This window comes from Trametes versicolor (assembly GCF_000271585.1).
Source record: "Trametes versicolor FP-101664 SS1 unplaced genomic scaffold TRAVEscaffold_7, whole genome shotgun sequence".
Taxonomy (NCBI): Eukaryota; Fungi; Basidiomycota; class Agaricomycetes; order Polyporales; family Polyporaceae; genus Trametes; species Trametes versicolor.
This window is the reverse complement of record NW_007360327.1, coordinates 1,885,417-1,910,264: the sequence shown is the minus strand read 5'-3', so window position 1 is coordinate 1,910,264 and position 24,848 is coordinate 1,885,417. Positions and strand designations below refer to the sequence as shown.

At 57.1% G+C, this 24,848-nt stretch overlaps 11 protein-coding genes across 11 annotated transcripts; 4 read left to right on the top strand and 7 right to left on the bottom strand.

Annotated features, from left to right (window-relative positions):
* Positions 1–40: 40 nt before the first annotated feature.
* On the bottom strand, positions 41–1,057 carry TRAVEDRAFT_169747 (uncharacterized protein). The gene is made up of 3 exons (XM_008041631.1): positions 609–1,057; positions 338–558; positions 41–281 (listed from the first exon to the last, which is right to left on the bottom strand). The coding sequence occupies exons 1-3, from the start codon at positions 1,001–1,003 to the stop codon at positions 109–111; spliced, it is 789 nt and encodes a 262-aa protein (XP_008039822.1). The 5' UTR covers positions 1,004–1,057; the 3' UTR covers positions 41–108.
* Positions 1,058–1,250: 193 nt separating this feature from the next.
* Positions 1,251–2,820, top strand: TRAVEDRAFT_150386 (DUF1295-domain-containing protein). Its single transcript, XM_008041630.1, has 7 exons — positions 1,251–1,339; positions 1,393–1,692; positions 1,755–1,771; positions 1,824–1,862; positions 1,912–1,994; positions 2,054–2,367; positions 2,425–2,820. The coding sequence occupies exons 2-7, from the start codon at positions 1,396–1,398 to the stop codon at positions 2,746–2,748; spliced, it is 1,074 nt and encodes a 357-aa protein (XP_008039821.1). The 5' UTR covers positions 1,251–1,339; positions 1,393–1,395; the 3' UTR covers positions 2,749–2,820.
* Positions 2,821–5,030: 2,210 nt separating this feature from the next.
* On the bottom strand, positions 5,031–5,795 carry TRAVEDRAFT_79958 (HET-domain-containing protein; the record flags this gene model as incomplete). The annotated part of the gene is made up of 1 exon (XM_008041629.1): positions 5,031–5,795. A coding segment is annotated over one exon (765 nt), but the record flags the coding sequence as incomplete, so codon positions are not given.
* Positions 5,796–7,550: 1,755 nt separating this feature from the next.
* Positions 7,551–8,314, top strand: TRAVEDRAFT_48792 (uncharacterized protein; the record flags this gene model as incomplete). The annotated part of the gene is made up of 2 exons (XM_008041164.1): positions 7,551–7,720; positions 7,774–8,314. 2 exons carry the CDS (start codon positions 7,551–7,553, stop codon positions 8,312–8,314), a joined length of 711 nt encoding a protein of 236 aa, XP_008039355.1.
* An 80-nt stretch (positions 8,315–8,394) lies between these two features.
* On the bottom strand, positions 8,395–10,315 carry TRAVEDRAFT_21283 (MFS general substrate transporter; the record flags this gene model as incomplete). Its single annotated transcript, XM_008040876.1, has 6 exons — positions 8,395–8,452; positions 8,597–8,777; positions 8,832–9,405; positions 9,456–9,612; positions 9,680–9,975; positions 10,043–10,315. 6 exons carry the CDS (start codon positions 10,313–10,315, stop codon positions 8,395–8,397), a joined length of 1,539 nt encoding a protein of 512 aa, XP_008039067.1.
* Positions 10,316–12,865: 2,550 nt separating this feature from the next.
* Positions 12,866–13,072, top strand: TRAVEDRAFT_103080 (uncharacterized protein; the record flags this gene model as incomplete). The annotated part of the gene is made up of 1 exon (XM_008041628.1): positions 12,866–13,072. A coding segment is annotated over one exon (207 nt), but the record flags the coding sequence as incomplete, so codon positions are not given.
* Positions 13,073–14,273: 1,201 nt separating this feature from the next.
* Positions 14,274–16,328, top strand: TRAVEDRAFT_48789 (uncharacterized protein; the record flags this gene model as incomplete). Its single annotated transcript, XM_008041163.1, has 19 exons — positions 14,274–14,329; positions 14,598–14,639; positions 14,701–14,757; positions 14,829–14,838; positions 14,890–14,907; positions 14,963–14,988; positions 15,053–15,078; positions 15,138–15,172; positions 15,223–15,247; positions 15,306–15,317; positions 15,372–15,387; positions 15,440–15,479; positions 15,542–15,642; positions 15,697–15,743; positions 15,800–15,812; positions 15,867–15,894; positions 15,948–16,005; positions 16,065–16,089; positions 16,142–16,328. The coding sequence occupies 19 exons, from the start codon at positions 14,274–14,276 to the stop codon at positions 16,326–16,328; spliced, it is 822 nt and encodes a 273-aa protein (XP_008039354.1).
* Positions 16,329–16,537: 209 nt separating this feature from the next.
* On the bottom strand, positions 16,538–18,253 carry TRAVEDRAFT_48788 (MFS general substrate transporter; the record flags this gene model as incomplete). The annotated part of the gene is made up of 5 exons (XM_008041162.1): positions 16,538–16,785; positions 16,847–17,483; positions 17,540–17,699; positions 17,754–18,049; positions 18,110–18,253. 5 exons carry the CDS (start codon positions 18,251–18,253, stop codon positions 16,538–16,540), a joined length of 1,485 nt encoding a protein of 494 aa, XP_008039353.1.
* Positions 18,254–18,978: 725 nt separating this feature from the next.
* Positions 18,979–20,832, bottom strand: TRAVEDRAFT_126466 (MFS general substrate transporter; the record flags this gene model as incomplete). The annotated part of the gene is made up of 5 exons (XM_008041627.1): positions 18,979–19,235; positions 19,300–19,711; positions 19,829–20,135; positions 20,200–20,495; positions 20,560–20,832. 5 exons carry the CDS (start codon positions 20,830–20,832, stop codon positions 18,979–18,981), a joined length of 1,545 nt encoding a protein of 514 aa, XP_008039818.1.
* Positions 20,833–21,494: 662 nt separating this feature from the next.
* TRAVEDRAFT_126792 (acetohydroxyacid reductoisomerase) lies at positions 21,495–22,941 on the bottom strand (the record flags this gene model as incomplete). Its single annotated transcript, XM_008041626.1, has 5 exons — positions 21,495–21,535; positions 21,591–21,817; positions 21,870–22,006; positions 22,060–22,716; positions 22,792–22,941. 5 exons carry the CDS (start codon positions 22,939–22,941, stop codon positions 21,495–21,497), a joined length of 1,212 nt encoding a protein of 403 aa, XP_008039817.1.
* A 602-nt stretch (positions 22,942–23,543) lies between these two features.
* TRAVEDRAFT_125526 (class I glutamine amidotransferase-like protein) lies at positions 23,544–24,773 on the bottom strand (the record flags this gene model as incomplete). The annotated part of the gene is made up of 8 exons (XM_008041625.1): positions 23,544–23,714; positions 23,767–23,861; positions 23,911–23,955; positions 24,007–24,080; positions 24,132–24,205; positions 24,262–24,299; positions 24,353–24,472; positions 24,554–24,773. 8 exons carry the CDS (start codon positions 24,771–24,773, stop codon positions 23,544–23,546), a joined length of 837 nt encoding a protein of 278 aa, XP_008039816.1.
* Positions 24,774–24,848: the final 75 nt, after the last annotated feature.

Genomic DNA, 24,848 nt, shown 5'->3' with positions numbered 1-24,848 from the left:
ATCCACTTCCACAATGTTGCAGTATATAACCATGCACCTTGTGAACCATTACATTACCTCCTGAGCATACATATACACATGTGCAGAACATAACAATACAACACACGCTCAAGCACTCCCTACGCTGACAGCTGCGGCAGTGGCAGCCGCAACTGGAGACGATTCGAGTACTTTATCCGTGACGGCGGACACCGCGGCGATAGTCGAGGCGACTGCGCCAGACGAAGCCTCAGCGGGAGGGTTGTGGGCCATCTTCGCCTTCTTCTTCTTCTTGAGCATGGCTACACCGAGGGTCAGCAAGGCTGCATACACGGACGACGTAGGCAGGTGTACGCACCGACAGAGACCGCGCTCTTGACGTTCTCCACTATATCCTTGCTCTGCTCGATGTACTCGGTATCCTCCAACCGGTGCTTCTTGCCCGCGAGGGGGTCCGGAGGCGAAGATGAGCCACCAGGCGTGATACCGAGCTTCTTCTCCAAAGCCTCCAGTTTCGCCCTCTGTGCCTCCTGGAGAGCCTTCTTGCGGAGGGGCTCACTCTCAATGTAGTCGGCAAGCCTGCAGTTAACGTTAATAAGGAGTAACGAGATGGGGAGAGTATAACATACTTCTTGGCTTCCTTGATAGTACTCAGCCGCCGCCCACTGAGGTCTCTGCAAGAATCGTTATTGCTCGTCTTCTGGCTGCTCATGCGCCCTCCGGCAGCACGCAGCTGCGAGCCGAAACCGCCCTTGCCACCGCGAAGCCTTGGCACGAGGCGCAATGTGAGGAGGCTGTGACCGTCTGCTTCATCGTCAATAAGAGATGCAAGCGAGGTGTATGGTTCCGGGACGGGCCCGGTGGTGGTGGAGAGAACGAGGTCCGCAGCCACGGAATGAAGAGGAAGCGAAGGGTAGCGTTCCGCAAGAACCTCGTAAAGCTCGGAGAAGGATGTCTCAGAGGGGACTGAGAGAGCCAGGGTAGGGAATGGAGAGAAGGTCGAGATGAGGACTGAGGTCGACATGGCGTGCAACAGTCGAGGGCAGGTAGAGCGATAGGAGAAAGCGGCGGCCGTCGTTGTGGTCGATGAGCAAAGAGTCAACTAGCGCTCGTTCACGACGGATCAGTCCACGGGCGCCTTTGCTTATGTAGGTGTACAAGCAGGGACAAACAGCGTCGCCCACGTGGTGCGGGGTAATAGGCACCGACGTCAACGATCGCAGGAGCAACTTGCGCTCTCCTGCTCTCACGTACGACCGCCACGACGACCACGACCACGACTGCGGCGTACGACCCTCGTTCGAATCGCAGTTAGCTGCCTTATATTTTAAGGGAGCAAAGCAGCTTTCTGAACCCACAGGTACGCATGCACACGCAACAAGACAGCGCGTCCCCTAACGCGTCTCGTACCAGAATATGGCACCACTCCCGCTCACCATTTACCGCGGCATTTCGCCCTCTTTCCAATGGCCTATCAAATTTTGTCTGTACAACAGCGCTGCTGCCTTCATATTGTCCATCATCACTGGCAATGTCTCTCAAGTCGATAGGGTGTGGACATTCTTGCCTACCATATACACCGCCTACTTCGCGTTACTCCCTCTGTGGCCTAGCAAGCCCCGTCTGTTCTTCTGGCCATATGTGCCCGAAACAATCGACCCGGCGGTTGCGCAGAACTACAGCCCTAGGGCGCTACTAATGTTCGGTCTCGTGGTGAGTACTAGTCCGACTACCACATTCCCCGCAGTACCGATCCACAGCTGAATGGTCTACAGTTCATCTGGATGTGCCGGTACGCGAATTTGGTATATATTATAAACGGGCAATCTGACTCGCTTTTCTAGACTATCATACAACACGTGGAGACGTGGCCTTTTCAACCTGTATGTACTACGCCGTGCTAAGCGTTCCATGTGCTCATGCTTCGTGCAGGAACGACGAAGACTATCGTTGGGCCATCCTCCGCCAGAAGGTCCCTGCTTGGCTGTTCCAAGTCATCAACTTTGTCTTCATCGGTCTGTCACAAGGCTGGCTCTGTGGGTATGGCGACCATACTCATTAAGGAAATCTGTAGCCTTCATCCAGAACGTCATCTTGTTCCTGCTCGGTATACCCACTCAAATCGCGGCAGTTCAGCAGCCAAGTGCTCTAAGCACCTCCGACTACATCCTCGCTACCCTTGCCCTCGTGGACATTGCTACCGAGTTTGTCGCCGACAACCAGCAGTACTCGTTTCAGACGTACAAGCGCCTTGGTGTCCACGAAAAGAACGAGTGGCCGGGAGCGCGTATCAAGTGGACCCCCGCCGACGCCAAGCGCGGTTTCGTGACGCGTGGTCTGTGGGCTTGGTCCCGTCACCCCAACTTCTTCTGCGAGCAGAGCTTCTGGGTACGCTCGGGAAGCCTGGTGCTTGCATTCTTGCTAACCGCTATGTTCATGTAATAGGCCATCATCAACCTCTTCCCCCTGCTTGCGCCGGAGTCGCCCCGCCTCGCACCCTCGTCGCTCCAGAGCGTTACTCCCATCTGGCCGCTGATTCCGTCGATCGTGCTCTGCTCGCTGTTCTTCTCGTCAACGCGCTTCACCGAGAGCATCTCGATTTCGAAGTACCCGGAAGGCTACCGCGCCTATCAGAGCCGCGTCGCGATGTTCGCCCCCTTCTTGACTCCCGTGTGGGGTCTCCTTCTCCAGCTGCAGGGAAAGAAGGAAAAGGTCGACCGCCTGGTGTACGGCCAGGACGTCGCCGAGGAGCAGAAGAAAATCCAGTGATTTTCCGATTGTGTGTTGTTTCCTTGGACTGAATCGTGTATCTTTCCCGCCTAGTGTCCTTGTCGTAATGATCCGCATATATTCGTCAAATGCATCGTAGCTTGCTTCTTGGACGACCTGTGTGTGCTCGGGGCATCAGCATTCTGGCAGGCCAGAGCGCTGGTGGGTGACCCAGTCCCGATCGTGATTTCTCTCATGCATAAGAGACCGTTCGGGTCAGCCTCAATCACTCATCTTCCTTGCTCATTCTCCACCATCACCACTCACTGTCCTCGACGTGTCTTAGCCTCTGTCTGTTATGCCTTCTCGTTCTGCCCCTACCTGCATCGTCACCCTCCGCAGCCCGGCCGAGGACACCACCCCCACTCGCAAGCTCAAGGTCACCTTCTGCCCCGTCACAACGCGCGGCGAAGCGGCGGAGCGCCGGTCGCTACGATCCCCAACCCTTACCACGCCCGAGCCCAAGTCGCCGTCCAAACTCCAGATGGTCCTGCTCCCACTCAGGCTGTTTCAGTAGAGACGCAGAGGAATCCGGCGTCGGCAACGCTCTGCTGAACACCATACGCTTCTCTCCTTTGGGTCCTAGTTATGGATGCGCTCTCTTGTCACCTTTGCTGTCTTGCTCCACCCCACCTTCCTCCCCCTCTGATAAAAGCTTCGAAGGTGAGCACCCACCGTTCGACCCGCCATAACTTTTTCTGACCTTGCATATCCGTATAGCGCGTGAAAATTCGCTTCGAAGTATAATCATGTTACAGCGGTACATGGCATATGCAGCGCAATAAAATTGAAGTGGCGTATCACTCTGCAGGCACATTCGATTCTCCTCTCTCTTCCGTCTGCCCCTTTCGCTTTCGAGGGCCAAATAAGCGTACCAACATGTCGACTGCTACGGCGGATTGTCGAAGGTAAACCCGCCGCGGCGCATGCCCAGCGTTCTGCTCCGCCTCGGAATGCCCCGCATTCTCGGCACCAGCGACCTCGGGCCCGGATGACTGTGCCTCAGGGATTGGCGGCGACGATCCCAGAGGATTCGAAGGACTGGCTTGCCTATCCGTCGAACTAGCGATAGCGTCCGCCTCCGTTGCTGCAGGGCTATCGACCGCATCTTGGACATCAAGAGATACGCTGTAGCTCCCCGCGATCGTGCTGAGCTCAGGCTCAAACCCCTCCCGCTGCTGGACGCGAATCTCGAGCCTGCGTCCTGGCGCGTTGAACGCCACGACGAACGCGTCGCTCGCGCTGCACAGGTGCGCCCTACCCGCGCCACACCCTGCTGCTGTCACGGTCCCAGCCCCGAACGTCAGCGGCTCGCCGTAAGCCTGGGCGTACCCCGGCGGAGCCACTGGCGCGACGCGCGCGTCGATCCAGTACTGGTCAATCACCGACTCGTCTATGTAGGCCAGTGGGGCGCCAAAGCATGCGCATCCTACCCCAATGCGCACCGTCACGATCTCCTGGCGCGCCGTGTCGAGGAACTGCATAGAAGATACAGCATGCTCGGGCCTGCCTGAACTGATTTCGTACGGCACCTGGAGCACCAGCCCGTCGAAACTCGCCGGCCGCACGCTGAGCGAATGGCGCGCCTCGAGACGATTGAGTGCCCACTGTGGGATGTGGAACGTATAGAGCCCGTAGCCTTCCTCCTCTTCCTGCGTGTTTTGCGGATGCCGCGGCTGTCCGAGCGCGAGCGTCGCGTATGCATGGCGGATGTACAGCTCCGCCACCACAAAGGATCTCGCGGGCAGCGTGCTCTGGTTCGAGGGCCTCTTTGAGTTGACTTTGGCACTGAAACTAGGGCGTAGCGCCGCACGATAGTACTGCCGACCCGTGCCCGCGACCTCGTCCCCAATATGCGCCCCAACGACATACTGGGGCGAGCTCGCGTGCTGGGTGGGGCGGAGCAGGAGGACGATGAGCGACTGTTGCGGGTCCACGCATGCGAGCACCGCCGCACAGACGGAGCGGACGCCCGACGCTTTTGCGGGGGCGCCGTCTACGCCTACGAGGTTTGGGGACAGCGGGAGCTGCACAAGCATGCCGTAGCTCGTGAGGGTGTACTGCGGGACCCGCCCTCGCACGCCGAATTTGGTGGCAAGGTCCTGCATCGACAACGCCTTGATCCCGGCGGAGTACGCGAACTCTGCTGGCGAGGGGGCGAGCAGGTCCTCCAATCTCGTCTGCTCTTCCTGCGCAGAGTCATCCACAGACTCTGTGCCTGGCGCGACGTGGGCAACCTGCAGCCCGCGCTTGGCATCCTCGAGATCCGGGTGTATTCGGCCCCACGCAAAGATGCTCTGGTCCGGGATGCGCTGCAGGATCTCCTCCTGCAGCCGCATGAACGCGCGCGGGCCCTCCCCGTATATGGTCGGCATGTTGATGCCAAATATGCCCATGAGTGAGTACGCGCGGTCCTCGACGCGCGTCGTCCGGCGGTGCGCGGCCCACGACATGCGCTCCGCGACGCTCACGCCCTCAAGCCAGTCAAGGCGGCTGCGCGTGAGCACGTCGCGCTTGATGCGCGAGACCTCGGAGAGCGCGCCGACGAGGGAGTGCTTCGAGCCGAGCGTGTGCCACGTCCTCGAAAGGAAGATGACACAGGCGGGCGCGAGCAGCTCCTGGAGCGTCCAGCCGCGCGTGTACCAGACGCTGCGCCTGAACGCGGACGACTCCGCGCTTGGGTCCTCGTCGTCGCCGACGTCGTGCAGGTATGCGTAGCAGACCTGCGCGTCTGCGTACCAGGTGAACATGGAGTTGATCGCCTCGGAGAGCTCCGCGCTGCTGTTGTGGTCGATGCAGACTGCGTCCATCCACAGCCATTCATACCCCGCCTGCGCGGCCACAGCGCAGCAGCCCCGTATCTTGTGGGACAGGAGGGGCTTAGGATCTGTGCCGGTGTCCTTGCACTGGACGAGGATTGCGCGGACTTCGTGAAACGTCTGTTCCTTGGGTTCCTGCTGCCAGACATGGGAGACGATCGCGTATCGGACGTCCTTCGAGCTGGGAAATTGCTTCAGTTCTGCCGTCTTCGTGTTTAGCAGCCACATAATGTGAATGATCTATCCGCGATCAAGAGGCTCGTGTTGTCAAGGATAGAGGTATGGCTTTACGTCTTTTCTGTCAGCGACGTTTAGTCAGTTGTGAGCTTATGCGGGATGTATACTGTGAAAATGGACATACCTTTTGAGATAAATCCTTATAAACCGCTGAGAGGAAATGCGGAGAGATGATGGTGGTGAGATTGCAACGGCTTACGGGTATGTAGGTCGAGCGTGTTGAAATACCTCCTTCCGAGGCGATGCTGCTTCTTGCACAGACTCCTGACACATATCTACGACAGGATCGTGAGAGCATATGGACACGAGGCGACAAGCGTCGGTGTGAGAAACGCAAGAGTTCGGATTTGTCTTACTAGGACGCTGGTCATTTCTATGGGGGGTTTTTGTGGCCATGTGAACAACAACACAGGGCGAGGAGAGTTGGACTCGGACTCGTCGTGTGGGTTTGATAGAAACCGCTGAAGATGCCATCTGAACGTAGTCGCCCGAGGTCCACCAAGCATGCCAGATCCCGTCGTGGTCAACGTGCGCGATGTGTCGTGCCACACGTGCTGGAAGGCCGGCGCGACGAGCGCGACGTACGTAGGTAGCTGACGTTCTGCGGGGTACATAGAGCACCTAGACTTCGTACTCGACGAGCGCGACCCCACCCATCGTGATCGCGGCAAACTCGCGCGACCTGATCATATGGCTCCTCGGCACAGTGACTCTCACTGTGGCCACCCACTCTCAGTGGGAGTCGTTGGTCTCAGTGAGAGTCACTCTCACCGATCTGGTATATACTCGCGTTGGACGAAGCATACGCAATTCTGGGACCACTGGATCCAGACCTTGACGGGGATGGTCCGCGCTCATACCTGGCAAATGGAAGGTAATTCAAGCATGGGCAGGTCAGATGCTAGCTCGCCACGCTGTTCAAAAGAGACAGAGTGAACAGGCCGCAGCACACAGGCAATGCACGCGTCAACATGCGAGGGGATATCGCGCGGTCAATCGACGAGCTTGCTTCCGTGCGGCCCACAAGGAGAAATTCCTTCCGGGTCTAGTTTATCCCTGTGGAATCCGGCTGCCTTTGACAAGGATATGGGGGTCGGTTCCTCATTGCAGCGTCCATTGTGTCGCCCCCGGACGAAAGTTCAAGCTTTAAGGCGGGCAGCATACTTGTAAGACGTCGCCGAAAGATCAGGAGCTGGGGCAGGTCTGATGATCGAGCACAAGGAAAGCTGGTCGGGTGCGGGTGGCATGGCTTATAAGATGGTCGAGTGGCACAGAGTGAGTAGCTGCCACTGGTAGAGTTGCCAGCAGGAGCGGCAGTCTGCCGCGGTACGCGTACGACCATGCCACCCGGAAACACCCGGACGACTTGGAAACGCCCACAGGCCACAGACGCCTGTTGAACAAACGACGATGCGCAACTCCCTTCGTGGCACACTCATTCTCCCCGCGACCAAAGCGCATTGCGGACTGCCACTGGGAGGCTAGGTGAGATCTGGGCCACCGGGAAAGCGGTGAGAATATTAACGTACCCCCGTACCTGTGGACGCGCGGCCACACGAGCGGCAACTTTGTGGCACCTTCAAGTTCGTGGCACCATGGTCGGTGTCTTGGAGGAGTGTCGTCTCGCCCGTGCACCAGGCAGACAATGGCTATGCACCACGCCGCTCCCATGGAAGTCTATAAAATACCCTGCAGCCATGGATGGCCTCAGCAACTCACCTCTGATCACCTCCCCAGCCTTGCGAGATGAATCCGAATACGCCCATTCAGCCTCACTCTTCCGCTCAGGATAGTCAGGGAAACCCATCTGGCTACCCACTTGCACCCACTCGGCTCGAAAATCCTTCCACTGGCTCGGCCGGGCCTAGCAATTTACCCCAGGGTCCATACGTCAACCAGGAGCTGAATGCGAGCTTGTATGTGAAGCCCGCATCGAGATCTTTCTGTGTCGCTGACCGTGATTTGTTAGTTATCGCCCTTTGTATGGCACAGCCGAAACTACAGGCGCACGTACTGTTCCACTGCGACCCGTCGTAGCCTCGGGGTCGTTCGCCCCGGGAGCGGCTCCTGCGAACAACCCAGGCGCATTCCCTGCCCCACAGGGCAGCACTTCCACCGCCACCGCCACCCAGGCCCCACCCCCGAACGACAACGAAGACAACGACGACGCCGCCGCGTGGAAGTGCCCGCACTGCACCTACGTCCAGCGCAACCACCGCCACCAGGAGCTCCGCCGGCACATCCGCACGCACGCCGAGCCGACCGCGGCGGGCGAGCCGTTCTGGATATGCTGCGGGGTGCCCCTCGCGGAGGCCGCGGCGCGCGGGGTGCCGCTGGAGATCATCGCCGAGATACCGTTCGTGTACAACGGCCGGCAGTTCGTGGGCGGGTGCAGGAGGATGTTCAGCCGGCGCGACGCGCTGGCGAGGCACCTGCGGAGGTTTGAGACTTTCTGCTATGGGGACCAGTATGGGCAGTGGCTGCGGGGTAACCAGGAGGGGACGCGGTGAACAAGCACATGGCGGGTTTTCTAAATATCGTGGACGTTCGTAAAATGACTCTAGTGACAATGGCGTACAGCCTCAATGACTTACTTGTACTGCTTCAACGGGCCATGCTCGCGCGGCTTGCTATTTTCTGAATGTACTCTATACGTACGCACATCTAAGAACGAGGACTATATACAACCGTGTAAACCCTAAAACCCAATATATCAGCCTAATCATCCTCTCCTCTGTAACACGCCCGGAAGCCACTGGGTTGCGAAAAGACCTATGATCGAGATAGCGCACAGCACCCAGTATCCAAGTGTCCCTCCAGCCAGATGGTGTTCTAGCGTCACGGAGAACAACGAGGATGCGAGTGACGGCCCAATAGCGCGGATGATCGAACACGTCGTCTGAGCGAGGCCGTTCGTGAGCCCAAGCGCCCTCTGGTTGGGTGCCGCGTCGCTGATGTCGAGAAAGACGCAACCTAATACACGACATGGTCAGTGCACATTCTGAACTGTTAGATGTACATACTCACCCCAGCTCATGTACGACACGACGTACGCGGCATACTGCAGCACCACGAGCGCCCATGTCACCGCGCCCACGCCACCCGCCCTCTTCGTCACAAAGCTCTCCAGCGGGAACAACGCAAACACCATGACGTACATCACGTACGTGTTGATATACAACTTCCGCGCGCCAAACGTGCGGTGGAACCACGGGAACGTGAAGATCTGGATGAGCCCGCCGACGCACCCGCCAACGCCTTGCACGAGCCCAATCGTAAACGGGGCGAAGCCGAGCCCGCCGAGCGCGATGCTCGTGGAGTACATGAGCGGGACGAGCACGGTAATGGACTGGTCAAGGAGCGTGAGGAAGGCGTAGTTCAGGATAGCCCAGAGGACGCGCGGGACGAGGATGGAGCGGAAGCCCACGGCGGGAGCGTCGCGGTCCGTGACGGCAACAGCGACTTCGTTTACGGCCACAGCAGGATCTTTCTCGACGGCTTTTGTAGACGATTGGCCGGGTGTAGATTCGTTGAGCTTTTCGATATCTGTCGGCGCCGGCGCCGGCACATCGTGTTTCTTCCGCGGCTGCCTAGGCAGTGTCTGCAGAAATATCAGCAATAATTGAGCCGCGGACAGCTGCTACTGCTCACCTCCTTCAGGCCAATCGCAGCCAGCACGAATGCGCTGATCGAAATGCTCGCCGCGATCACACAAGGCAAGAAATACGGATAAGTCTTCCAAAACGCAGACTCCCGGAAACCAGGCCACCGATCCGCCGGGCGCGCAAACACGCCCCCAATGATCGGCCTGCCACCACGCATCAGCACCTCTCCTCAACGCCCACCCCGCGGCACGGACACTGCAGTGCACTCACCCAAGCGTCCCCCCAACCTGCCACGACATCGGGAAGAACGCGAACGCCTGCACGCGGTTCGTGTGGTCCGTGATCTCCGCCATCATGCTCTTCGTGACGCCGATGTTCCCGTTCAGCGCGCCCTCCGCGCAGCGGCTGAGGACGAGCGCCCAGTACGCGCGCGACACGCCGAACCCGAGCATCGACAGCGTGAGCCCGAGCAGGCCCCCGAGCAGCACGGGCTTGCGCCCGATGTGGTCTGACGCGCGGCCCCATTGCAGCACGCAGACGGCCTCTACTGCGTAGAAGCACGATTCCTGCGATGAGGGTTGGGGCGGTAAGCGATGTGCATGGGCACGCGGAGCGGATATGGGGCGAGCGTACGATGAGCCCGGCGAAGTAGCCGGTTTTGCGCTCGTCGCCGCCGGTGATGCCGGTCTCGCGCACGAGTTGGTTGACGAATGGGTAGATGACCGTCGAGGTGATTGGCTCGGCGAGCTGGAGGTAAAGCAGGATGAAGAGCTGTAATTTGGGGAGCGGTGTGGCCGCGACCTCGACATCAGGAGCATCAACAGGATTCAGTCCTGGAGGCGTCTCCCTTGGGGCCTCGTCGCAAGAGGGAGCTGGGAGAATAGGGCGATTTTCTGTCTCGATCATGGAATGTAGCACCGGGGCGTTGGTTTCGAGGAAGAGCTTGCTACACGGGCCCGTAGGCCTTTTGACCGAGACAAAACAGATGCATTTTCAACGCACCACGGTAACCTCAAGTACGTACACAACCGGTCCGTACGCTTAGATCGTCTTGCGCTCGGTCAGAATTTAAGCATGTTCTTCCGGAAGACACAACACTCACGCCTGCCCGCCTGACCACTTTGTTAGGAAAACATAGACCTTCCGCGTGGTGACTTGTGCACGCAAATCGCACGTACTATAAAATTGGATACGTAAGTATCACTTCATCCATACGTGGGAGGAACAGTGCTCATCGAGCGATATACATCTAGACTCTGTTGGCGATTATCCTGTATTGACTACGTCCCTAGGATGAATGCTGATTGGCAGGTCAGTTGTATCAGATCGGCATTCTTCACACGCTGATTCAAACGGAGGACACATACGGATATTTTTCAATTGCGCGAGATGGCGTATCCTTCGTGGAAGGTCTGTCCAAGCAAAAGCGACCCACGTGGCGGAATATATTCGTTAAATCAGCGTGCTCTGAGACGGGTGGTGTAATGTATAAGCCATCCAGCAACTGAGGGTCTATGGGGGTCTATGGGCTTACCATTATATATGACCGAGTCAACGATACGATTTGTTAATCTATCCGAGCTATCGGACTAGTACTGCTTGCGTGGTTGCTAATACATCGGGGACCGTGAGCTCGACTTCATGCAAAAGCAGCACCTTCCACAACAAGGAAATCCGAACCAAGGTCTGGTCGCAGTGCATCAACTCGCCGCGACGGCCGATCACCTTGAGTGGTAATGCTAGCATATCCTGGTCTGCCAGCTCTTTTGGGACTCGCAGATATACGGCGTGCGGATATCTATCAGGAGGCCGGTAGGTCCGCGTGAATGCAGTCTGGGAGGTAAGCGACGCCGCATACAAGCGGAGGTTGTATCGATAACGTACTGCGACATGTGCTTCGGTACTGAAAGTCTTGCCGGGACCTCAAGTTCATCCGGCGTGGTTCCCGTTGGTGACAGCATCTGCGAAATCAGAATGGCGGGCGGTACATGTCCCGCCGGCGACTCGTAATCGGAAGGGGGCGGCGGTGGAACAAACGTCGTTGAACGTCCCCCCGCTGGCATCATCAGGCAGAACAATTCCTTGCAAGTTGACGCAGCTGGAGATGATGGACGGCGACAAAGCAAGGATGTCAGGATCAGATCTAGTGCATACAAACCACCCGGGAGTCCTTGACGGACTCGTGAAGAGAAGCACTTTAGTGCGAGTGGCAGTGGCACGCCCGTTAGACGCCGGAAGCGAGAGAGAGGTCATCGTGGGAAGATTGCCGCTCTTTGGCGTTCGACCCTGCTCGACCCGCCCGTGGACGTCTGCTTGCTTTCTGCGACGATCCGGCGTACAGACAGGCTCCCGCGTGCATTTGGAAGACCAACAAAGGTTGCCGTAGATGCTCTTCCAGGGCTCCGATATATATCTGCCCGCCATGCATCCCTATGACCCGACAACAATCCCCCATCTCTTGTTGAATCCGCGAGATGGACGCCTCTCCCACCTCCGACGCTCAGCCGTTCCTCCCGGAGGACTTTGAAAGTCTACATAACGGCTCGTGCGTATCCGTGGAGGGTGCCCGTAAAACGCCAGATGGGTTCGGTTATGATGCTACCCCGGAGGAAGTGCAACTTCTCCGGGCGGCATACCCGGACTATGAACGTAACTGGGCCGAGCACTTGTGAGTGCACATTATCGTGTTCCTTATTATACGTTTATAGACCGCATTCTAGGTTAAGTACCCAGCCACTGTACCAGCACGTCGCTGAGGGTGACCTATCCCTCGCCCCGCGGTCAGCGCCCGCGCCGCTCCCATCTGAAGCGGCGGCACTCCATCACTACTATACGAACGAGTCCGGTGCATCCGCCGTTCCACAGGGCAAGGGCGCGTGCAACTGCTTCGAATGCTGGCTTGCCATCGACATCGAACGCAACCGGGCCCTTCATGCTTCTCCCTACGGTCCCCTCTCCGACACGTTGCCACCGATGTATGCGGGCATGCCGAACATGGGACATGCAAACTCACCCTCTCTTCTACAAGGCACATCGGCGTGGACGCCATCACCTCCATCCCTTTTCCCGCAGCAATACCACGCCACCGCCCGTGAGCTCTCCCTAGCCCAGGCGAGGCTGCCTTACATGATCGCCCCACCGCCTTCGTCCACAGTGCTGGACACGGCCCAGCACAGCAGAGAGGGCTCATTCTCGGGCCTGTCTATCGAGGAGGATGCCTCGAGTCCCACTCCCTCTCAGGCTCTTGCAACATTCACGCGTGGCACTCGCGCGGCATTTCCCTCCCCTTACTCCGTCTCCTCATCTGCCTCCTCAGCCGCTTCCTCGACTGCACCCTCTTCCCCGTCACCCCGCGCCCGCAAAAATCCCCGCTCTCGCCCCTCATCCTCCCACTCATCCTCGAGCGCTTCCGACGGCCTCCAGTCGAAGTGCCCGGAATGCGACTGCGTCGTCGGCCGCCCCCAGGAGCTCCGCCGGCACCTCAAGACGCATGAACCCAAGAACGGCGAGCCGCGCTGGCCCTGCTGCGGAGTCCCTCTGGAAGACGCCGCAGAACGCGGTGTGCCCGTGGGAGGCACGCCGTTCGCGTACAACGGCATGCAGTTCGTGGGCGGATGCGGGAAGCCGCTCTGCAGGCGCGACGCGCTTGCGAGACACCTTAAGAGGAAGGGAAAGGGAAAGGAGCGTCTTTGCCATGGGGATCCGTACGGATGGTATTTGCGGGGTAACCAGGAGACGCGGTGACTGGATAACTCCTGCGGCCGGACTTTAACTTGTACATTTACAACATGTAGTACTATATGCGGTCGTGCTACATACAGTCTACCTTACTCTTTTCTCACTTACTATCCGTCGCGAACCGTTCTCTTTTCTCCACCTGGCCTCCCCCGTTCCCAACCTCACCAGAGTCACCACGCACTTCAAGAGGCGCCTAGCATTTACTTTCTCTTCCCGATACCACCATCTCGAGTTCCCGCTATCGCTCCGCAGAAGTCAGCGTATCTCATGGATGAGTGCAGACGCACTTCCCAGACGAAATCGTTTCATCGTATCACTTCGGTGTTGACTGAGCGGCGCCGCGGCTCACGTATCCTAGTGCCGCTGAGTTCGCGGGACGCGTGCCCTAGCGCTCCGACTTGCGCAACAGAATCTACTTACAGTCAGGTATGTACTGTCTCCGAACATATTGGGCACTGTATTCACATAGCCACGGGGCCTATCTAACCTGACGGTATCTGAAGTATGACGTGATAGATGTTGACGAAGTTGATGTCCTTACCGAAGCCGGGATGGCACACATCGTCACGACGACACTTTTTACGACCACTATCAACTCTTAACTGCTCTCAGTACTGGCCAGAATTTCATTTAGATCATGTTGCAACCCACTAAGCTCCACAATGGAGCCGCCGACGATTTGGGTCTTGAGCAGTGAGTGTCCAGACAATACTTATACCGTCATCGCGGAAGGTTCACATGTATCATGAGCGGTCGCACACTTCTCCCTTCAGACCACAGACTGTCTCACACTCCCGTGATGCGGAGAGACGATACATTGGCGTGCTACACCACTGCGACAGTCACGCCATTTTTGGCACTGGCCATCAATATCTGCGGCTTCTGTGAGTTCTTATGTTAACAGTTGGCTTCGACGATTATCTGCAGCTGCCAGAGCTTCCACGACCATCTGTGATATAACTATCCAATTGCTGACATACGGGACAGCCCCATCTTGATTGTCCCCGCTGATGCTTCCCAGCCCCTCTATATGTATACTGACATCTGAACATGCATGTACGATGATTCTACCATTCTCGACTCTCGACTCATTCATGTACCCGCAGACCTTACTTGCTCATCTGGCATGGACATCGACCTGACCTTCGGCGCATTCCTGGTCGGGACGCTGGTGGGGTTAATGTAAGCCGGTTTTGGTCTCTCCGTCTCGTCAAAGCGTTGATCAGAACCCTACATGCAGGCTGTATGGGATGACTATCCTTCAGATATATCACTATTGTCGAACATATTCGGATGACACTGTAACGAATAAAGTCTTGGTACGCTGCCTCATCAGGGTCCGATGACACTGTTGTGACTATGACGGTTTTGGCGGAAGGTTTTTGCAGTAGCGTATGCCTTTGCGTCTCACTGGTCTGTAAAGCCACTGCCACTGACTCGATCCTGCTAGGACGCTCGAGACCTTCCATACAGTTGCGTGCGCGCACGTGTGGTAAGCGGCGTACTTCGCATAACATATCAGCAATAGGTTCTAACCCGTCGCTGTGGTGCAGTTACTTCTATCTCGTTACAAGCTATCCGAATCCCAAGGCCCTTTCCCTCGGCGTCTGGTGAGAAACTTACTACATTTATACGTGGTACATGACCGGTTGCTGACTTAGGAACGCCATTCAATTACAAGGTCTATCGACGTAAGTGAGGGCGTGATATATTGGTCCGTTCATCCTGAACTTAACCAACAGATTGCCGTTGGACTTACGGTATGGCCATTCTATACGCTTCCCCCGATCAATTACGATTTTCTCATTCGTACAGGGCATGATTGTCGTACTGAGCCAAAGGTCAGCAGCCTTAGCATACAGGCTTGACTTGGGCTCCATCATTTCTAACCTTGCTCTCCTATAGTTTCTTCGCGCGTCGGGTTTATTTAGGTATGTGTCGCTCCGGATCACTCGTAGATGAGTGCACAATGCTCACTAGAGTTTATTAGTCGGGCCCTCTTTCCGTTTTTTAGTTCTCGTCGCTGTAAGCTTTACTTATACGCATAGTGGCCCTGCATCTAATTGCACATGTAGGTCGTCCTACTTGTCGGAGAGCTTGGTACACCTAGAAACTCCTCTGCTGCTTCTGTCTGTCGCTCATGATATGATGCGCGCAGGATTCTTTGTTGGTGCGTATGGAAAGTCTCCCTCGCGAAACTGATGCTAACGTTGATTTTTCTCAGCGGCAACCACCGAGGCGTATGCAGTTCTATACCCGCGGCTCGGTTCAACACTTATGGTCTCGCCATAGATTCGTAATACCGGAGCTCTTTCGTTTCCAGAGGGTCACGGTGCGAAATTTGCCAGATCGCAACGAGATCCTGCCACTGACCGAGGACTGCATTCTTTTCAGTGGCTGATATCTACCGGGACTGTGATGGCTGTTGTGGCAGATGGCCTCTTGACGAGCGTCCTCGTCACCGTTCTGAGACGGAGCAACACTGGGATGAAGCGGTACACTCTACGTGCGTTAATCAGACTCGACGCAGCTGACGGTCATTGAATCAGTACGGACACCATCGTTGATCTCCTCATCCTGTACACGGTCAGCACTGGTACGTCCCGTCCTTCTCGCGAGAAAGTGGCAAAAGCGCTGACGCGAGCCGCACAGGTTTGTTGACAAGGTTTCTCTCTCCATTTGTGTGACGACGACATCCTCACCATTCTCTTGGATGCAGCGTGGTGGACTTCTCATCCTTCATCTTCGTGCGTGATCTTGATCCTTCTAAGACCCGTACTCTAAACCATCGATCTCTCAGTCGCTTGTGAGCACAAATACGCTCATTTACAGCGCGTTCGGAATCGTGGCCACGAAATGTATGCTCTGTCTTCACTTTGTAGTACGAGCACTAACATAGTTGCCGCTGCCCATGTAGTATATGCGAACTCGCTCCTCGCTGCGTTAGTACCCCCAGACTCCACGTGCCCTCCTTCCCGTCTAATATTTTCGTAGCCTAAACTCGCGAAAGTACCTCGCTGAGCGCGCCGCAGCGGACATATTCTCATGCTCCATAATCAATGTGGAGGCTACGCGGGAACTGCCTGGGTCGGGCCAGTTCGCGCGAGCCCTGCCTACCATTTTTCGCTTGTCAACGATAATTGCTCAGGTCAGCCCGAATTATGTAGCCGGATCGAGTTAAACCTCAGCTGACCGCCTTGGAGACGCCATTCGCTTCCCCGACGTTCCCACCAACTCCGCGAGAGAATGGTTTCCCGGTAGCCTAGATGGACACCGCTGAGCCTGCTGTCAGCGATTACGCTCCGCTCCGCAGCGCGGCTTGCCAGTGTACTCTGTCTGTAGTAATTCGCCTCCCACTTGCGCTCTACTCACCGACTAGTGACTGTCATATCATTGTGATCGTAGTTGTACAGGTAACCACCGTGTCGACGCAATGCCCATTACGACCACACCGCAGAACACCCAATAAACCAACGTCCCGCCAGCGATGTTGCCTTCCAGCGACGCCGCGAACAGCGAAGATGCCGCAGATGGCGCGACCGCGCACACGGTGGACACGGTAGTTTGCCCCAGTCCGTTCGTAAGTCCTAGTGCACGCTCGTTTGGCGCCGCGTCGGTGATGTAGATGAAGATGCACCCTATGAAGAATCATCGTGAGCTGCCGTACGTCCGTGCTGTGCATACAGTGGATGCTCCTACCCCATGTCATACTGGCTAGCGCGTACGCAACGAATTGCACGACGATGACCACCCACGTCCCTACACCTACCTCTCCACTGCGTCTCGCGAGGAACGCCATCAGCGGGAATGCGGCGAAGACGACGATGAAGCACGCGTAGGACGCCGTGTATAGCCTCTTCGTGCCAAATCTGCGCTCCATCCAGGGCAGCGTCACGATCTGGAGCACGCCGCCCATGAAGCCCGCGACGCCCTGGATGACCCCGATGGTGAAAGAGTCCATGCCGAGTCCGCCGGCGGATATGTTCGTCGAGTACATCAGCGGTACGAGCACGACGATCGCCTGGTCCGTAAACGCGAGGAAACCGAAGTTCAGCATCACGAGTAGCACGCGCGGGACTAGTATGGACCGGAGTCCTGGCTGTGCGTACGCGTCCTCGTCAACCTGAGAGACTGCCTCGATGACCTCGTCGTTTGGGGTTTTCTCATCCTTGTCCTCAACACGGGGATACGTTCGATTTGGTGTCCAGGACCGGGTGACTTCTTGGATTACCGGTGTGGAGCGTTCGACGTCGGCGGTATCGGGCTCAGCATGTACTTGGGAGGGCATTATCTCTGCTGGTCTCTCCTTGGAAAGCCGTGACCGAGGCTTCAAGGTCTGTTGTATGAAATTTCAGTTAGCATGCCGAGGCTATCTCGTGGGCCTTCGCTGACCTCTTTGAGACCTAGCGTAGAAAGAACGAAGGTGCACATGATAAGGCTCGCCACCGTGATACATGGAAGGAAGTACGGGTACACTTTCCAGAAGGCAAAGGGATGCATCGCACGCCGCCAACGATCTGCAGGTCGCGCAAGCACACCACCCACAATAGGTCTGACGAGCGCACAATCAGCGACCAAGGCGGCTACGACGAGGAAGGCTGCTCACCCTATAGTCCCTCCCACAGTCCATATGAGGTGTATGAACGCGAACCCCCTTGCGCGGTTGGTCTCGTCCGTGATTTCCGCCATCGCGCTCTTCGTAACACCGATGTTCCCGTTCAGAAGGCCTTGCGCGCACCTACTCAGGATGAGAGCCCAGTAGCGCCGCGAGAAGCCGAAGCCGACCATGGAGAGCGTCTGACCGAGCAGCCCGCCGAGCAGGATGGGCTTTCTACCAATCCTGTCTGACGCCCGGCCCCATTGGAGAATGCAGACCGCTTCTGTCACGTAGAATAAGGACTCCTGCGATAACGCGGTGAGTTGAGCAGGGAGGTAAACTCAGAACCCGAAGAGAGAACTCACGATGAGGCCGGCGAAGTATCCGGTCTTGCGCTCGTCCCCACCAGTCACGCCTGTCTCCCGTACGAGCTGGTTGACGAACGGGAGAATGACCGTAGACGAAATTGGTTCGGCCATCATCGTCAGGAGCAGCAGCGTGAGCTGCATTCTGGGAAGGGGTGTCTCTCCCGCAGGCCTCGAATCTGCGTTTTGCGTTTGCCGGTCTTCTGGTGCAAGGGCAGCTCGAATAGTTGACGGCAGTGCCGACTCACACCGGGTATTGCGGCCTGCCTCGATCTCCTCCGAGCCCTGTGTGTCTGAAGGTGTTGCCATAGCTCCGTTTTGTAGTGTTATGCACAGGATTCGCTGGAATGGCGGAGGGGTGACTGTGAGCTCGCGCTATCGACGCCGAACGCATATGAACGCAATCTGGTCTGCGGTGAGTCAGGATTCAGAGAGAGTCATCCACTCGATATCCCCATCATCATGTGCACGCGGGGTTCAACTACCCATATTGAGAGCATGTGCATCCCGCCCTTCTGTCAACGAATTTCCCAAAGTCAGTCAATGAGCCAGTCATCGTTTCAGTGGTCAAGATGACGTACCTCATGCCCCCAGGCCGCGTGGTGTTTTATAAGGAGCGATACGTGCAGCGTGTTTTAAACTAGGAATCACCGCTCTGCGATCACGCCACGAAGTCTCCGCCGTGTTTCCAAATGCGCGAAGATCTGGTACATATACTTCTCATCATATCGCAATGGCGAGCCGGAGCTGCGGAGGCTTGTATCGAACATGGAGAGCACGGCGACTTAAGCTTGAAGTTCTATACGCATCTATGACGCTCCTGAGATAACAATACAAAATTTGCTGAATATGCCAAACGTCATCTGATCCTACTTCGCACCTTCCATACGTAACGTGGCGGGAAGCCACCGCGTCGCAACGAGGCCCGCGAGCGTAATACCGCACAGCACCCAGTAGACGAGCGTGCCCGCCGCCAGACGATGCTGCAGGGTCACCGCGAAGAGGGACGAAGCGAGAGATGGCGCGATGGCGCGGACAGTGGACGCCGTGGTCTGTGCGAGGCCATTGGTCAGCCCGAGGGCCTTTTTGTTCGGGGCTGCATCGCTAATGTAGATGAAGATGCAGCCTGCAGCGCGGCGTAATCAGCACACCATCCGACTCGAGCTAAGGACACGGACGCAGTGACTTACCCCAGGTCATATAGGACGCGACATAGACGACGTACTGGACAACGACCAGCGCCCAGGTTGCCGCAGCCGCCTCGCCTGCGCGCTTCGTCACGAAGCTGTTCAGCGGGAACAGCGCGAAGATGACGAAGTACATCGAGTAGGAGCAGATGTACAGCTTCTTTGAGCCAAGCTTGCGGTGCATGTACGGGAATGTGAAGATCTGGATGATCCCGCCGACAAACCCGCCGACGCCTTGGATGATACCGATGGTGAATGGGTCGAAGCCGAGGCCCCCGATGTCGATGCTGGTGGAATACATGAGGGGAACGAGCACGGTGACGGATTGGTCGATGAGGGCCAGGAAGCCATAGTTGAGTATGGGATACAGAACTCGAGGAACCATGATGGAAGGAAGTCCCACAGGGCCTTCGTCCTGAGCAACGGCGCTGGCGCTGAGGTCGTTTGGGACCACTGGTTGGACCGGCGATGCAACTAGCTCTACCGCTTGGGCAGTAGCACAATCGAGACGTGGCACCTCAGCCACGTCCACGCACGTGCTTACTTTGTCTTGCTCGGTAGGAGACGTCTTCTCTAAATCTATTGGTGCCGGTTCTGGATCCTTGCTTTGGAGGTGAGGGTGTCTAGGTAGCGTCTGCATGCCGTTAGTCGCACCCTTCGCCGAGCAGACTTCATCGCTCACCTCTTTGAGCCCAATTGACGCAAGGACAAACGCGCTGACAGATATACAGGCCACGATGATGCAAGGCAGGAAGTACGGGTAACTCCTCCAGAACGCCGAGTCCCGAAATCCAGGCCAGCGGTCCGCAGGGCGCGCAAACACGCCTCCAATAACAGGTCTGCACCCGAATTTCCACTGTGAGCCTGGCCCCATCTCAAGCACACACGTTCAACCACACTCACCCAAGCGTCCCGCCAACCGACCATATCATGGGCAAGAACGCGAACCCCCGCGCGCGGTTCGTGTGGTCCGTGATCTCTGCCATCATGCTCTTCGTGACGCCGATGTTCCCGTTCAGCGCGCCCTCCGCGCAGCGGCTGAGCACGATCGCCCAGTATTGCCGCGACACCCCAAATCCGAGCATGGAGACCGTGAGGCCGAGCGCGCCCCCGAGGAGGACGGGTTTGCGCCCGATGCGGTCGGAGAGGCGTCCCCATTGCAGCACGCATATCGCCTCTACCGCGTAGAAGCACGATTCCTACGACAATGACCGGGGCAGTGAGCGACTTCTCTGGACGGCAGACGAGTCGACATCGACATACTATGAGTCCGGCGAAATAGCCCGTTTTGCGCTCGTCGCCCCCGGTGATACCGGTCTCGCGCACGAGCTGGTTGACGAATGGATAGATGACTGTGGAGGTGATGGGTTCGGCGAGTTGGAGGTATAGCAGGATGAAGAGCTGTAGTTTTGGGAGCGGGGTCTCCTCGACGCCCGGGTCAGAGGCATCAACAAGACTCGAGGGGATGGCCTCGCTCGAAAGCTCTGTATGGGGGGCATCCCCGGAGACAACAGGGAGGTGTTCTATCTCGGCCATGGCAAATTGCACAACCACTGGATTCGGGGACGCGGTCTCTTGTATGCGCCCTGCGGGTAGCCCGACACAGTTTCGGTGTATCTCAAGTACGTACAGCACCGGCCGCCCTGGAACCAATTCGATTCAGCCGCAATCTTCGCATGTCCTTCTGGAAGACAGAAACACTCACGTCTGCCGCACCTGATCGCGGAGTTTCGCAAGCACCTGCTCCCTGCACGGTGTCTTTCGTATGCTGTGGGGAAGACAAATGGCGAAATTTGTCAAGCGCGCTACGTAAAGAATGACTCGGGCGTATAACCAAAACATGAGGTCTTCTCAAAGAGCATGTCTGGCGCGCCTCCACGGCCTACCGTCGATCACAGGCGTTCGCGGAGCCAATGCCGATCTCGAAGACTCAGGTTCGGCGAGTATGGGAGTCTGACAACCCAAGTTCGAACTCTTCTTTGGCGCGTTACGCGAAGCCGCACAACTTCTTCGGACTGCGGCCAGGGTCGGGAGTACTCACGAAAGCCACCTCATTCGGCAGAGATGATCATCGCAAGAAAAAAAGGGAGGGTTCCACCACATTAGATCGTCGTTAACTATAGAACACCAAGGATCCAATGTGCACCGAGCCAGTGCTTTTGTATACGCTCGGCAACGTACGAGGCATGTCCTCGCGCTTACGACGAGCTGTCGGGGCGCAGCGAACGGACAACCTTGCCTGCAAAAGACAATCAATACACGGGCGTTAGGGTTGGGGTAAATTCCGGACGTACCAGCTCTCCAGATCTCCTGCTCGTCAATCTCCTTAAGCTCCTTCGCGAGGTCCTCACGGTACGTCGACCGGCCGTTGAACTCGAGGCTGCGGCGCGTCTCCGAGCCGTTCTTTACGCTCTCATAGAGGCGCTCGAAGACGGGGAGGTTGGTCTCCTCGAAGACCTTAGCCCAGTCAAGGGCACCACGACGCGCGGTGGTAGAGCACGCGTTGTACATGTAGTCCATGCTGAATTATTTTTAGATAACCAATTACGACCGTCGAGGTTAAGTGTACTCACCCGTACTGGCCAACGAGGGGGTAGAGGGACTGGGTGGCCTCCTCGACGGTCTCGTTGAACGCCTCCGACGGGGAGTGGCCGTTCTTGCGGAGGACCTTGTACTGGGCAAGGAAAAGACCCTGGATGGCGCCCATCAACTGTTCACGAAAGTGAGCACAACATACACAGCAAACGCAGCTGCATAACTTACGACACCACGCTCGCCATAGAGGTCCGAGTACACCTCCTTCTCGAAGGTGGTCTCGTACATGTAGCCGGAGCCAATGGCAACACCGATGGCGACAGCCTTCTCCTTGGCCTTGCCGGTGACGTCCTGCCAGACGGCGACGGACGAGTTGATACCGCGGCCCTCCTTGAAGAGCGTGCGGACGGTGCGACCAGAGCCCTTGGGCGCGACGAGGATGACGTCGACGTCCTTGGGGGGAATGACGTGCGTGTCGTCCTTGTACACGACCGAGAAGCCATGGGAGAAGTAGAGAGTCTTGCCCTTGGTGATCAGGGGCGCGATGGTGGGCCACGTCTGGGACTGCGCGGCGTCGGAGAGCAGGTTCATGACGATCGTGCCGCGGTTGATGGCCTCCTCAATGGGGAAGAGAGTCTTGCCGGGCACCCAGCCGTCCTCAATCGCCTGCTTCCAGCTCTCACCACCCTCACGGACACCGACAATGACGTTGATGCCGTTGTCGCGGGCGTTGAGGCCCTGTCCGTGGCCCTGCGAACCGTAGCCGATGAGGGCGAGGGTGTCGTTCTTGAAGTAGTCCTGGAGCTTGGCGAGCGGCCAGTCACTGCGCTCGTAGACAACCTCCTCGGTGCCAGCGAAGTTGAGGGTCTTCACACCACGGGTAGCCTGCGATAGACCAACGCAACAAACATGTTGAGTCACACCGAAGCAAGTTTAAACACGCTATACACGTACCATGACAGCAGCGCGGGGAGCGGCGCTGGCGACGGCGGCACCGCGCGCGAGCACGGAGTACGCGGCAGCCTGCGCGGGCCTCGCAGAGACCTTTGCGGCGGCGCGGGGCGCACGACGAGCAGCAGTGCGGGCAGCACGAATGGCGAGGGAGGACATGGTGGATGGAAGAAACAGAGCCAGACCGTGACTCGGATGGCGTTATAGCTCTTTTTTTAGACGCCCGCCCTCAAATATATTTGACTCGCAAATGGGCGCTTATGGGAGATCCTTCAGCACGTTTATGGTCGTGCCGCCGGTCCCCCAGCCTTTTCCCCGCAGTCTGTGCATCATCCCGAAGATATTCCCCAGAGCGCAGGCGTAGCAGAACTAGTTCATTCAGGACTTGGTATACTGCGGCGGACATTATAATTCTCAAAGAACAGAGGCGTTCACTGTTTGCATGGTCTCACGCGAAGTTTGGAGAAGCATTTGTCGTCTCGGAAGCAGAAGGCACCGCCGAGACATGTGAGAGCTGATGTGCAAACGTGTCAAGGATAGGCGGATATTATAATGTGGATAATGTAAAGCCGTCCTCGTGGATGCAGCACCCGCTCCTAAAGCAGTGACGCGATCGACATGGTCGCTAGCACAATTCCCCCAAGAGAGAACAGTGCGATCGGGCTAAGCCAAGGGGAAGGTGCCCCAGACGAGCCGGTGGTAGTAGCACTGCGTGTGAGATACGCGCAATTAGATTCGGCAACTTAGTCTGCGAATAGGACCTACTCTGGAGCGTTTGCAGACCCTGTACCCGATGACCCCACAGAAGACGAGCTTGAAGTGGTCGTAGAGGTCGCATTTCCAACCGATGCACTTGAGTTGAACGCGCGGGTAGTGTTAGCCTGTAGTGCCCACTGAATGCCTCCCATTACGTGGGCCATGAAGAGGTCGTCCTACGGGGAGCGGGTGAGCTAGGTATATACGCCAAAGCAGGTTCCCACTGACGTGCCAAGTCTCGTTTAAATGTCCGAGGCTCGTGTAGAAACTACGGCCACCAGTGCCATTGCTCTCGACACCTGCACCGTGTTCCTGGAACCACGCTACGGGGACCATCAATATTTAGCCGCAGTGCAGGAGGGTCTGTCGTACCAGTAGGATGAGGTGTGCCCTGGTCAAAATTCCTGGGGCCGGGGTCTGACCGGCATCAGCAAGAGCAGTTTCAGCATTATGCCAACCAAGACGAACCTGTGTAACTTGACTCGTCCGCTGACAGGATGACCACAGCACCCACGCTGCGCGGGTCTGACTTGAAGTTGTACCTGCTCAATGTTAAGTGTACATATCCGTTACATGCACTGCGGTAGACATACATCTCATCCTGCACCGCCCATGCTGTCGGAAGCATGCTTGTGCTTGGGTGCGAAGGCCCGACGACATCCACAGTCTGTCGCCGCACATTCAATGAGTACTGTCCCTCATACAGCGTGCCGCGAGACTCACCGCGTTCTGTAGTTCGGGGTGGTAGTCGAAGGCAGCGCCTTCGAAGCATACGGTCTAGTCTGCGTTTCACATTACGGTGCGCAAGTCTCACCTAGCTCCTTTTGAAAGAACGTGGTGTTGCGTAGACAATCAGACGCAGAGTGAATCCCGATGAAGTTCCCGCCGAGGTCTAAGTATTTCTGAAATGCAGCCTTGCCAGCGTCGTCCAAAACTAAGTTGTGCGCGCTGGGATGAGCGCTCCTCCGCCGTAGTGTTCGGGACAGCCCCGCAGATCTGGATCCGTACCACTCACCTTCTCCAGTGTTACTCAAGAACACGAGTGCATCGTATTGCTGCAGTCTGTCGTCCGTGAACCACGTTTGGTCCTCAGTATGGTCGAAAGTAATGTTCGCCGCAGGACCATGGGCAACGAGTGCGTCGACCGCAGTAGGAATGGAGTCGTGTCGAAAGTCGCGTGTGGCCGAGTAGATCAAAATGCGCGCAACGCTAGACTGGGCTGCGGCCTCCGACATAGTGCTGAGTATCACCGCGGCAGCAGCGAGAGCAACAGAGGACGTTCTCATGGTTAAACCTCGAGGACGGTAGTA